This window comes from Artemia sp. Qi Xiang Cuo, chromosome 3, assembly GCF_049724085.1.
Source record: "Artemia sp. Qi Xiang Cuo chromosome 3, ASM4972408v1, whole genome shotgun sequence".
Lineage (NCBI taxonomy): Eukaryota > Metazoa > Arthropoda > Branchiopoda > Anostraca > Artemiidae > Artemia > Artemia sp. Qi Xiang Cuo.
In genome coordinates, this window is record NC_142796.1 from 24616690 (window position 1) to 24630141 (window position 13452).

At 40.6% G+C, this 13452-nt stretch overlaps 1 protein-coding gene across 1 annotated transcript in view; it reads left to right on the forward strand.

Moving 5' to 3' along the window:
* Positions 1 to 13452, forward strand: part of LOC148953904 (sodium/calcium exchanger 1-like) — a 177581-nt gene that overhangs the window by 62954 nt on the left and 101175 nt on the right. Inside the window, exon 6 of the mRNA XM_089086009.1 lies at positions 6179 to 6323. Within this exon, the coding sequence (XP_088942135.1) occupies positions 6179 to 6323 (145 nt within the window). The remainder of the gene's footprint in view (positions 1 to 6178; positions 6324 to 13452) is intronic.

The window sequence follows — 13452 nt, forward strand, 5'->3', positions numbered from 1 at the left end:
TGACAATTCCAAAAAAGTAAAGAATTACCTTTACTAGAATCCCATTGAGAAAGACTCCCATGTTCAACGTATGCACTATCTTTTGAACATTTTGCTAGTCCATCTTTCCATTCTAATCCATCAAATGAAATGTCTGTGAATACATCATCCAGAACTAGTCTATTTTCTTCGTTAAATAAAAATTCAAATAGGGATAAAATCCATTTAATAGACAGTGATGATGATAACAGTGATAGAAATTCACAAAAATACCAGATATTTCGGTCACATATGCAGTGACCGTCATCAGTAGTTTTACTACTGATGACGGTAACTGCATATGTGACCGAAATATCTGGTATTAAACATCTATTGAAAGGATTTTATCCTTATTTGAACTTTTATTTATCGTCATGGAAAGGCAGTGGGGTCTCCGAAATTATCTATTTTCTTCGTAATTTTTTAAACGATCATGAGACCCTAACATGAACTAACCGTACAAAGTAAGGAGTAAGGAGAACAAATATATAAGAGGCAAACAAAGCAACAAGATAAATGTACATGGAGGCAGAAAAGAAGAGAGAAGCGGAAATGAAAAACCTTAACAAAAATAAAAATAGCCTGAATAAATGCAAACATTAAGTTCAGGGTCTTTGACTGATGATATCATTACACTTCGGAATTTTCTTGTGTTTGGACCCTGCTTAACAAAAATCGTTCCTTCTATGGACCATGTGTTCTTAAACCGAGTTTATTGTGAGCCAGGTCAAGCAACTGTTTCTTCTTTCTAGTTAAGTACTCCGACACAAATATACTTGTTTTCGGTAGGTTCGAAAGCGAAAACTATATGCTAACGATAAAGAAACATATAATAATGATATATATGTGTTTTTTTTTTATTTGAATAAGAAGGGCCAAGAAATTAAGAAAAATGTAGGATTTGGGGGTGGTAAACATCAAGAACAAGAAGAAAAATCGGGAAATCTTTTTTCAAGACAGTAGAATTCTATGTTTAAATGAATATTTCGACCCTACATCCAAGGGCCGTCCTCAGCAAAGCATAAATATATAAAAAAAAGAGACTTACAATAACATACAACCATTAAAACTAAAATGAATATTTTTAAAACAGACCCAGCATCCTTACTTCACCGAAGTTCAACCAGGACTGATAAAATAAATGAGGTGAAACAAGGCAATTCATTGAAGTGACAGAAAAATGATTTCAAAATCATGAATTTCTTAAACTCTGGTAAAGATAAAACCACGGTCACACGTCAAATAGGGGTTTGTCAAATACCCTATGACTGTGGCAAATACTGTGTGGGTAGAACCCACCAGAATTTAGAGAAACGCCTACAACAGCATAAAGATGATATCACCAAAGCTTTAAATTATAATAGTGCTAATGCTTCTTTTGATTCTGCTTTAAGCAGCCATGTTTTTGAAAATCCTTACTTACTTATGTCTCCTGCCGGGTGCTGCTTGGCGTTGAGAGTGACGTCTGCCTCATCTATCCACTTCGGTCCATGGCAAGCGTTTGCACATCGCTCAACCTGATATTTGCCATCGCCAGGAACTCGGACAGGCTGTCAGACCATCGTTTCTTCGGTCGGCCGCGAGGTCGCTTTCAACCGGTCGAAGGGTCGAAGTCATGGATCGTTTTCGCAGGTATGTGTGGAGGCATTCGAAGTAGGTGTCCGAACCATCGTAGTGTTCGCTCGGCTGCTTGGGTCGAAAACCGAGACTGCTTGGTGAGCTGCAGCAGCTTCTCATTGCTGACAAAGTCGAACCATCGTAGACCTTCGATCCTCCTCAGGCTCTTCGACTGAAAGACATCAATTGTCTTGAGGGTTGCGGCTGAAGCTTGCCACGTCTCAGCTCCATAGAGCATCACAGAGCCGACGAGGGCGTTGAAAATCCGCAGCTTCGTTGTGCGACTGATGTTCGGTTTTTGCCAGTGGTGACGGTTCAGTCTGCCCATGGCAGAAGACGCTTTGGATATTCTCGCTTCTTTTCAGAAAGAAGCGAGCCATCTGAAGAAATTATGGAGCCCAGGTAGGTGAACCTTTGGACAACTTTGATGCTAGTGGTGCTATCCAGGCTAACTGAAGGATTGGCAGCAGGAGAGGATGGGTCAATGGCCATTAATTTCGTTTTAGTCCAGTTTATCTGCAATCCTACTTTTGCAGCCTCTTCTCGTAGGATTCGAAGCGCTTCCAGCAACTGCTCCATGGAGTCCGCCAGAATGGCCAAGTCATCGGCAAAATCAGCATCTGTAATGACACGATCTCCAAACTTGAGTCCAAAGCTGAGACGTGAAGTAGTCCTTGTCATAACGTAGTCTATGATGACATTGAAGAGCTCTGGGGCAACTGCACATCCTTGGCGCATTCCAGTCGTGATTTGGTAGAACGGGCTGCGGTGGCCGTTCACTTGAACACAGCTCTCCGTCCCATGGTGTAGAGCTTTGAAGAGTCTGCAGTACTTCTCAGGGAGGCCTGTCGATTCTAGAATCCACCAAAGAGCTTCTCGGTCCACTGAGTCGAACGCAGCGCGGTAGTTGACGAAGGTAAAAAAGCTTTTTGTCGGAACTCCGTGGCTTTTTCTATGATTTGTCGGATCGTAAAAATCTGCTCGATGGTTGAACGGTCCGACATGAAACCAGCTTGCTCCGGTCGCCGGATTTTACGAATGATATTTCGACATCGATTTAGCAGGACCATTGAGAAAAGTTTTCCCGGGACAGACAGTAGTGTTATTCCACGGTAGTTCAAGCAGTCGCTTCTAGAACCTTTTCTCTTCCACAAAGGGATAATGACATCCTTCCGCCAATCTTCGGGAATTATCTCGGTTTGCCAGATTGTAGAGAACAGGGTGCGGAGAAACAGGAGCATAACAGGACCTGCAAATATTAGCAGCTCCGTACTCAGGCCACAGATACCGGCAGCTTTATTGTTCTTGAGCCTTTTTACTACATTTCCAATTTCTGATGGGCTGAAAGGCTCGTCTGGAGGAGCATCTGTTTCGGATCTTGGACTGCCAGGTTGGCTGGGACTATCAGTAGGAGGCATAGACGGGCTAGTGTTGTTCAGGAGTGAGCAGAAGTGGTCGTTCCACCGCTCGAGACAAAAACCCTCATCAGAGAGAAGTGTCCCATCCCTGGATAGGACGGGTCCCAATGCTGATGTTTTATTTTCTGTGAGATTGCGGAGGTGCTTGAACAGGCTACCCATGTCTTTCTTTTTTGCTGCTAGTTCGATTTCATCGGCTTTCCTTGCAACAAACTGAGTTCGGTCTCGGTGAATAAGTCTGTTCCGCACTCCATTAAGCCTTCGATAGGTGGCCATGTCCCCAAGAAGTCTTGCCCTCCGCCTTTGCTCTATGACCTGCAGTGTTTCGTCAGTTAGCCACGATTTCTTCGGGAAACTCCGCTTGCCAATCACCAGCTGTGCTGCTTCGCTGGTCTGTGATTTAAAATACTTCCAGGCGTCTTCGCTGTTGTTGAGTGTGTCCAGGAGCTCAAAGCGATTTGATATCTCAACACTATACTTCTGGCGAGTATATGGCTCCTTTAGTTTCCCAATATCCGCTCCTACTTGTTTTCTTTCCGATCACTGTTCATGGAGGCAAAGCTGGACATCAGCACACACAAGCCTGTGATCTGCATTTCCGAGCTCTGCTGATCTGTAAGTTCTGCAGTTCTTCAGCGATGATCTCCAGCGTTTAGAAATAATGACGTAGTCAATCATCTTCTTTGAGTGACCGTTGTTACTATACCATGTGTACTAGTGGATAGTCTTACGTTGAAAGTAGGTGTTTGCAATCACAAGTTCATGGGATCAGCACAGTTCAAGTAGGTGAAGGCCAATGTTGTTCAGTGGGTCGGGAGATACAGGTCCAATTGTGCCACGCCAAACACCCATATCATCTCGCACTGTAGCATTGAAGTCCCCGAGAAGAACAGTGACATCGTGGAGGGACACTGTTAACAGACATCTGGACAGAGCAGAGTAGAACTCTTCCTTGGTTACGTCGTCGGAATTGTTGGTCGGGGCATAGCATACAAAAATTGTCATATTGCCATGCTTGTGCCCAAAGCGGGCCTTCATTATTCTGTCCGATACAGCTTCGTGCAAGAGTAAGGCCTTTCTTGCAAGGCCGTTTAGCGCGAGGCCAACACCATTTCTTCTCATGCTCCCTCCAGACCAGACTAATGAGTGATTATCGCGTATTCGCTCTTCTCCACTTCCAGAAAGACGGGTTTCTGTGAGACCTGCAATCGCCACTTTATTCTTACGAAGTTCTTGAGAAAGTAGGTTCTTTGATGCAGGTGCATTCAGGGTCAATACATTCCAGGTGGCTATTCGAAGCCCCCTTTCGTCTAGAAGGTTCAGTCTGTCAGTCTTTCTGACGTCGTCAGCATGTCCGTTGACGCGCGTAGGTCGAGATCTTAAAAGGAGGTCCAGATCCGAGGCTATGTAGTCACTTTGCGTAGCACTTGATTTTAAGGTGGAGGGTCGCTAGCCCAACCGACCCTAGGCCTGGAATCTGATTAGAGCTAGGTTTAACCTAGATACTGATATTCCCGGGGTGGGCTCCACCCGCCACATGAGGTTGCAGCAACCCTGATCGGAGTGTTTAGTTAGGGGATGACCCCATATCCAGAGGCACGTGGTCAAGAATCCGCGCTTATTTGCAATAACCTAGGGATAAAACGGGTTGTTTGAGAAGCAATTGAAATCAGACTTAAGATAAATAATAATATTTCCCTAAATATTGATTTTGGAGAATACTCAATAAATGCTCTATACACAAATTTAATTAAAAACGATTTTACAAAATATATTAAAAAACCAGTATACACTGACACAGAACCATTTACAAAAAGACATTCGAGATTAGCTGCCAAAAAGTAAAGATTAGCAGTGAAAGCGTCTTTTTAATTATTTTTCTTTCACTTCAATGAATTGCCTTGTTTCACCTCATTTTATTTACCAGTCCTGGTTGAAGTTCGCTGAAGTAAGGATGCTGGGACTGTTTTAAAATTCTAATTTAGTGGTTGTATGTTATTCTAAGTCTCATTTCTTTTATATATTTATGTTTTGCTGAGGACAGCCCTTGAACATAGGATCGAAATATTCATTCAAAAATAGAATTCCACTGTCTTGAGAACACAATTCCCTATTTTTCTTCTTGTTCTTGATGTTTATGATGGAAAGTCAGTGTGGTTTTTGTCGCTATTTATTTGGGAGTGGGTGGGCCAGAAGCCCCCCGCGTAACCGCATGCACTTACCCCTGCCAGCGGCCTCAAGGATTCAGTCTTAGGTAGAACATTAACAAATATTAATTGCAAAAAAAATGTCTAATCTAGACATTATCGTGCCCAAAACAAAGGGGCAAATCTAAAAATTCTGGGTACTTACGTGTTATCCCGTCAACGCTCAAGAATTGAAGTTAGGTTGATAATAATGAATATTCCAAAATCTGATGGAAATATAATACTTTAGTAGCAAGATTATGGAAACTACAACAAAGAATTGTTCAAAGCAGACCGCCCAAAACGCATTATATTAAATACCTAACCACCTCTATATAGTAAATATTTAATTAAAATATACCTGTATCGTAGTTTTTCTCACTAAGACTTAGCTAATTATAACCGATTGCAGAGAGACAAACCGGTTTTTCTCATATCAGAAAGAGCAAAGTTTTTGACTGTTGTCGGGATAACACGTAAGTACCCAATTCCATAATTTACAAGCTAGCGACAACAAGTTTTTTGAAGTTTTTTATTTCAATTGGCTATGAATTTTGTAAGTTTATGTTTGGTAGTCTTCAAGGCCGTATTCGGAGGTAGGGGAGGCTGAACTCTCCTCCCCGAAATTTTTGTCCGACTCGTAACAACATAAAAAAATTGTATATAAACAACTTTCTGATGCATTTTTTAATTTTTTTGTCAACCCCCCCCCCCCTCCCCCACGACCACAAGTCCTGAATATGCCATTGATAGTCTTAGTAGAGGCACTGAAAAGTTTTTTTCGCCATCGTTGCTGGTCTGCCTACCTCTCACAAAGTAATTACGTATCTGCAATTGCCACCTGCAGAGGGGTCTATCTCACTTTATTTCCTTTTTCTTTTTCGAAATAAAAACGTTGTTTTTATGCCACAAAAGTTTACAAAAGCAATTATATTACAGGTGTTGCAATGATACTGCCGAGTGACCAAAATTGGTCATTAATCAAAAATGGAAAAATTGATTCCGACGCACTAGTTGCATTCTGTAGACGTGTGAGCAAATTGGGTCTTACACAAGAAGAGGCGGCAAGATTGGCAGCTTGTAGGTAAGATATGAAAATCTGTCCCATAACTGAGTCGTTCATAAGCTAATCGGTACTTTTCCATTATGTGGGTACCTCTAAAAACCAGTCACGAAAACCCGAGGCATCCACTCGACAAAGGCATAGTTTTGATGCTATCTGATGTTGCATAAATAAGTATTCAGGGATTTCTCACTCTGGGAACTATATTTAAACTTCTTTTTTTTTGGGGGGGGGGGGGGTTAGGGGGGAGGTACCTAGGTTAGGTTATGTATTTAATGTATGCAATGCTTTACCCCCCACCCCACCCCAATGTGCAAATATATAGCCTTAATTTTTTTTATAAAATATTATATTTTCATCCTATTTTGTTTTATTTCATTAGTACTAACCAAACTTGAATTTTTAAAGGTGTCCACATAATGTGGAAGTACCAGCTAATCTAACCAGGGGTGTCTATTCACGAAGATGTAGGAGGAGGGGGGATTTCTGTTGTTCAATTTTTTTCTTTTTTTTTCAGCGAAGACACTAGAAAAAAGATATTTCTCAATAGAAATATCAATAAAAAGTATTTTTCAAAATCTAGGAGGGGGGGGCAAATGATTGGTTGGCTCTACTTTGAAGGCTTTATTTTGTTTCCATTCTAAAACATAGTTAATAAAATTCTACATGTTCAAGTACTTAAGGAAATACAAAATAAAATTTGGACATTGTCGTCAGAAATGACTGGTGTTTTAAAATTTCTACCTAGCAGTGAATTGTCTTTCCGAATTTTTCCGGCTATTTGTTTTTATAAAGTTAGTCGAATTAGTCTCGGAAATTTTAAAGGAATTTTTTGTCAGGGCTGAGCCTTTTTTAGCATTTTTTTTTCGGGGGGGGGGGAACGCTGTTCCATGTACTAAAACACGGGTATGGGGTTCTTGGCCCCAATAGGCCTCAGGTTTTTTCCCTCCCATAATATCAAATAATAAGTATTCTCCGTTTTTGTGATGAGACAACGACAATTCTAAATTTTACTCTAAACTAAATTTTTTTTCAAGGGCTATTTCATCTGAACTTCTGAACAGAATTAAAAGGCAATTTTTTCGTGAAATACAGCTCAAAATTTTAAGCCAAAATCTTGCTAAATTAATAATTAAGGGGATTTGTTGTCGTTTAAGACAGATTTCCTAGGGAAAATTGTGTAAGGACATTATAACTTAGCAGCCTTGGCAACTATTCCCGGTCTTGTTTTGTCGCCTTACCGTAGGTTCACGCAACAGTTGCTTTTACGCTTTCCATCAGGCTTTTTTGCAGTTTGCTGCACAATCGTCATGGTGGTTTGACAGCTAAAAAGAAATTTTGTCAACTGAGCAATGTATGGAAACCATTTCTGCTGACAGAAGACTTCTTTTGGTACGTGCCACCTCTGATGGCAGATGGCCTTCCTAATTTCAAGTATTTGCAAATACGAAACCTGTCAAAATTGTCATCAATTGTCATATTTGGTGTTAGAGTTCATCTTAGATTGTCATAAATCAATTGTTTTATTTTTAATCATTTAGTAGCAAGAAAAGTCTGCATTTGCGAAATTTACGTTCGGTGGGAATTTTACGTAAGTTTTGAAAAATCGCGGGTATTTGTTAAGAATCCGATAAACACGCAAGAATTGTATTGCAAAAATCAGATAGGTATTACCTGGTACTTATATGAGACGCTGTATAAACAAAGGGTTTCTCACTCCGGGAACTATATTTAAACTTTCTTTCTTTCTTTTTTTTGGGGGGGGGGGGGGGTTAGGGGGAATAAAAGGTACCTAGGTTTGGCTAGGTTAGATTAGATTTGGTTAGGTATTTAATATATGCTATGCGTTACCCCCCCCCCTAATGTGCAAATGTATAGCCCAAATTTGTTTTCGGCTATATTGTCACTAACAACCCAGGATTGTTAGTGAACACTGAGTACCTCCCCCTATTGGTGCCAGCGACCACGTCTGCATCTGCTCTGCCATGACTTGCTGCTTAGTCAACGGAAAACAATTGCACTAAACGAACTTACACCGACTACAGCAAAATCAGGGAGATAAAACGGGCAATAGAATAGGAACAAGTGATTGTCAAGGGGAGACAATGATCTAGCCTGGCAAAATTATAAGAACACTGCTCCAAGCTGAGAGGACATGTACTTCATTTTCATTCGTGAAGGCACCAAAAACACCGCCACACCTGAATCGGCCTATTAAAAGGGCTATGAACCGTAAGAAGAAGGCTTTTTCAAAATATAAGAAATGCAAATGCACACACCACTGGGATCGTTTTGCAAGAGCAAAATTAAACTGAGGCAACTGACTAGACACTTCATAGCTGACTATGAAGATAACTTGGCATTAAACATCAAAGACAACTCAAAGAGATTCTACAGATACGTATCTGCTAAAGATAAGAGTAGACGAACTATGCCATTCCTGCTCAACCCTGAAGGAAAAAAGCTGGAAGATCCGGAGGACATTGCCAATTTGCTGAACAACACATTTGCATCCAATTTCTCAGTGGACCACACTGACGAGACACCGTCCCCTGTCCCCAGGGTGGTGGAGCACCCTATGCCGAAAATTTACTTCACAATGGACGACATTAAGAAAAGGCTGAGTAAACTAGATTCCAATAAAGCTAAAGGCCCAAATGGTATACATCCCAGGCTCCTTAAAGAACTTGAAGATATAGTAGCCGAGCCGCTCTTTTCGCTATTCAAGCTGTCTCTTCAGACTAGTAGCCTACCTGCAGATTGGCGGACAGCCGTAATTACTTCAGTATTCAAGAAAGGATCTAGAACCCAGGCTGAGAACTATCGACCTATCAGCTTGACCTCAGTTGTGGCCAAACTTATTGAAAAGATAGTCAATGATGCAATCATAGCGCATATGACCAAGAATGGCTTTCTTTTTGGTGGTCAGCATGGCTTCAGGAAAGGCATGTCTATTGAAACAAAGCTTATACTAGCATATGAATCTGTAACTGATCTGCTGGAGCAGGGTTTCTCAATCGACGTGTTCCTACTGGATCAAGCTCAGGCCTTAGATAAAATGTCTCACCGCTACCTGATGGACAAGCTGTCAGTATATCAGATAGACAATGATGTTGTCCCAGTGGATTTACAGCTTCTTATCCAACAGAACCCAGATTGCTGCTGTATATGATGAAAGAGGTGACCTCATCTACTCCACGCCAGTTCACGTTATGAGTGGTGTCCCCCAAGGGACCAAACTAGGCCCGACACTCTTTAACCTTTGCATAAATGACGCTCCTGAGGTGGTCAAGAATGGCTTGGAACTGTATGCAGACGGTTCCAAACTCTTTGATCCAGCAGCCTCTACTGAAAATTACTCTTCTCTGCAAGAAAATCTCAACAACCTCTGTCTGTGGGCAACAACCTGGACGCTTGAGTTCAACCCACACAAATGTAAATTTCTTCATCTCGTCCAAACAATCCCAACCATAGTTATCAAATTATTGACTCTGCGGGTGCCAATATGCCCATTCAGAGTGCGGAGGAAGAGCGTGATCTTGGGGTATTAATTGAAAATAAGCTTAAGTTTCATAGTCACTGTCGGAACCAAGCAGCTAAAGTAAACTAGGTCCTTGGTTTGATCAAGCGTTCAGTAACAAGTCGCCAACCAAGAGTTATCAAGAAGCTTTGCACAGCCCTTGTTCGTCCCCATCTTGAGTTTGGCATGTCGGTCGCCAACCTGCACTTTAAGTGTGACATGGAGATTCTTGAGAAGGTCCAGCGTAGAGCAACCAAGCTCCCTTTTGACAAAAAACAAATCTCCTACAAGCAACGACTAGAAAAGCCTGACCTGTCTGCCCTAACGTACCATAGAGAGAAGAGGAGATATCTTCCTCGCATTTAAGATGATGACCAGTGACACCATCAAGCCCGTTTTCGATCGCAATGAATACGCCAGAACACGAGGAAATCCCATAAAACTGCGTCAAGAATTTAGCAGAAAGCGTGAGAAGTTCAACATCTTCACCAATCACGTTGTTTCACTCTGGAAGTCACTCAGCAAATCTACCATGTTGGCCCAGTTGACAGCTTCAAGATTGTTGTTGACCATGACTGGAGCGGCAAGTCACTGAAGACACAATGGGACGAACCAGCATCATCGAGCAGGGTCTATTAGGTGCCTTCCGCCCCCTTTAGCCCTCAATTACGCCCGGCCGCTGATACATCTAGTGACACCCAACAAGGAAACCAAACTATCCTGTAAATATGAAAATTGTGTTAATTGTCCTGTTGTTATGAGCCGTGTTATGAACTGTTGTCCTGTATATATGTAAATATTGATAATACAGCTGTGACATGAAGATTATCGTGTCAACGTTACCTGGCGACATCTACAGGTTCTTCAACCTTAATCGCTAGAAGATGCGATTTAAGGTAATTTAAGATAAACTATTATATTTTCATCCTATTTTGTTTTATTTCATTAGCATTAAAGAAACTTGAATTTCCGCGTATTCATCGGATTCTTAACAAGTACCAAATCGCGTATGACTTTTTCTTAAGAAAATGTTCGGAAGTGAAAAAAATCATACTTTATCCTGTCAATTCAAACTCATTTTGTGCCAACTCTTAACATATTATACGTCATAAGAATCATCTCACATTCTTTAATGAGGTCATCAATGTGAAATCACATATACGGTAGTACCATAGTATCAGCGGGTTTGGTTTTTAAATTTAAGATGGCAATCAAGAATAGTATATCCGGTTTTGAATAACTGAAAAGTACGTTGACATCATTGTGCATCTTCCATTTTTGTGACTTATGCTTGGCTGCTCTTCTATAACTTGGGTGAAGTTGAGTGCTTGTCCGGTTGAAGCTATGCACGCATTTAAAGGAAGCTATATGTTGTTTTTTTTCGGTCTAGGGCTTTCTACGTCTTAAATAGTATTTTTCTCAGATCGAGATTTTAGCCAGGGTTTCAGAGGAGAGAAGACGGTAATGCTGTACGCAAAGTTATATATTCCAGGAAAACGAACAGACCTTAATAATATAATTTTTATTCTGAACAGGAATATCCTTTAAGAATTCCGTCTAAGATTAAATTTCCTCTCTTGTATTATCACTTATATTTACATTGGTGCTATGCCTCTCCCGCTGGAAAATTCCCCCATGAAAATCCCCCCGCAGATAATTCCATCTGGATAATTCCACACTGTGGAAAATTCCCACACATGCAAAATTGAAGAGCCACAGAGAAATGACACATAACAATAATGAAAAAAAGAAGGAATTTTGGAATATTCTACCAATTTTCAAAAATATAGACAGAATATGTGGTGGAGAATGTCATATAGTATTTATTTTTACATTTTTATTTTATTTCTTTTTTGTGTTTCTGGGGGTTGAGTTATCATAGCAGAGTAGAATAAAGTTTAACATTGGGGTTGTGGCGGCTATGTCAACCCCGAGGGCAAACTTAATAGACATTTCAAAGTATTTGAACAAAACAGTTATCTCAAAATTTTATTCGATAATATAAGAGTTAGAGGAGGGCCGGATAGCAAAGAAAGAACCGAGAGGGAGGCTGATTGCCCTCCAATAGCTTTCGAATTGAAAAGGACATATTGACTTCTAAGATCAAACATGCCCCCCTTTTTCTACTATAAAGTATTTCTGTAAAGAATTGATAGTTCACATAATTTACGGCCCTTATCCCAAGGTCTCTGGGGATATTGCCGTCCTTGGACTTAGATTTGTTGATATTTTCATCTCTTTTGAACAAAATCGGTACCTCGAAATGTTGGTCAGGTGTCCTTAGCGATTACAAAAGGACCCGATATCAAAAGGGTTCTAGGACAGGGGCTGGTTGCTCTCCAATCTCTTTTGGCTTTTAAAAAAGGTTCTAGAACCCTCAGTTTCGGACAGAATGAACATTCTCATAAGTTTTACGACAACAAGGGGGTTGTGGAGGGGGAAGCCTCCCTCCTATTCTGCATAAATTCGGATCTCTTAGGGTTCATTGTTACTCTTCACCATCATAATAAAGGCCTAGATCAGAAATATCGCTGGAAATCTAGAGGAATTAGATATTAATTTCTACCTCCCTCCCCCCTCTCTAGATCTAATTATGTATTTATTTTACGATTCAACGAAAGTTAGGAAGTTTTTACATTAAAATATACTCATTTATGCATCTGTCCCCCCCCAACTACAAAATGATCCACCGCCTCATAATAGTTGATGCGCAACTACACTGCATGGCATATATTTTATGAAACATGAAGTAAATTTGTTTAGTTAAATGAGGCTTTAAGATAAATGTCAGAAACATTTTTCTGCGATAAGAAGGAAGGTATCATCCTGTAGCCCCCTTATTCAGACTTAGTCTAAATGAGGGGAGACGAGACTAATCCCCCGCCCCTACACCCTTTCCTATATTTCTGTGAAGACTCATGGAGATTTAGACAGTTTGGGCATTGAAGTAGGCCCTTTTAGGCATCTGGCACCCCCCTCGACTGCACAATGACCCACCACCCCTCTTTCATAACAGCTTTTGTACAACTATATACTTTTCTCAGTTCTTTTTATTTGTCTTGATTTCCCTTTGGCTGCTCAATTTTATCTTTGGGGAGAACTTTCCATGGGGGAATTTTGGGGAGGAATTTTTCTTAGGGTGGGGGATTTTTCGGGGGGATACTCTGCAGGGTAATTTTCCAAGGGTAAATAAGCCGGACCCCATTTACACTGACTCTTTGTGTCTTATTATTGTTAGCCTTTTCACGAAAGTTACTGTCTATTTTAACTATAGGTGAAAGTCCTATGAGGAATAGAGGATTGATACGTTTTTATAACTTCAGTGAAGCTGCTAGTAATCTCCAGTGGTGTTAGTTCAACAAAATATGGGAGGGGGCAAAATATATTTCAAAATCTAGGACAGCCTGTTTATTTTAGTTTTTTCCAATGAAAGTGCTAAAAGTTTTTTTTCAATCAAAATACCAAAAAAATTTTTTTTTTTAAATTTAAAGGGGGGCAAGAAGAATCAAGGCGAGGGTAAATCCATCCCCGCTGTTGGTACCAAAAGTGATGCTGAAGTATATCTCCGCGCTCCTTGAGCGTCATGCAGCCCGATGTCTTTTTCAATTCTCGGGATATTTCTTCTGTTAA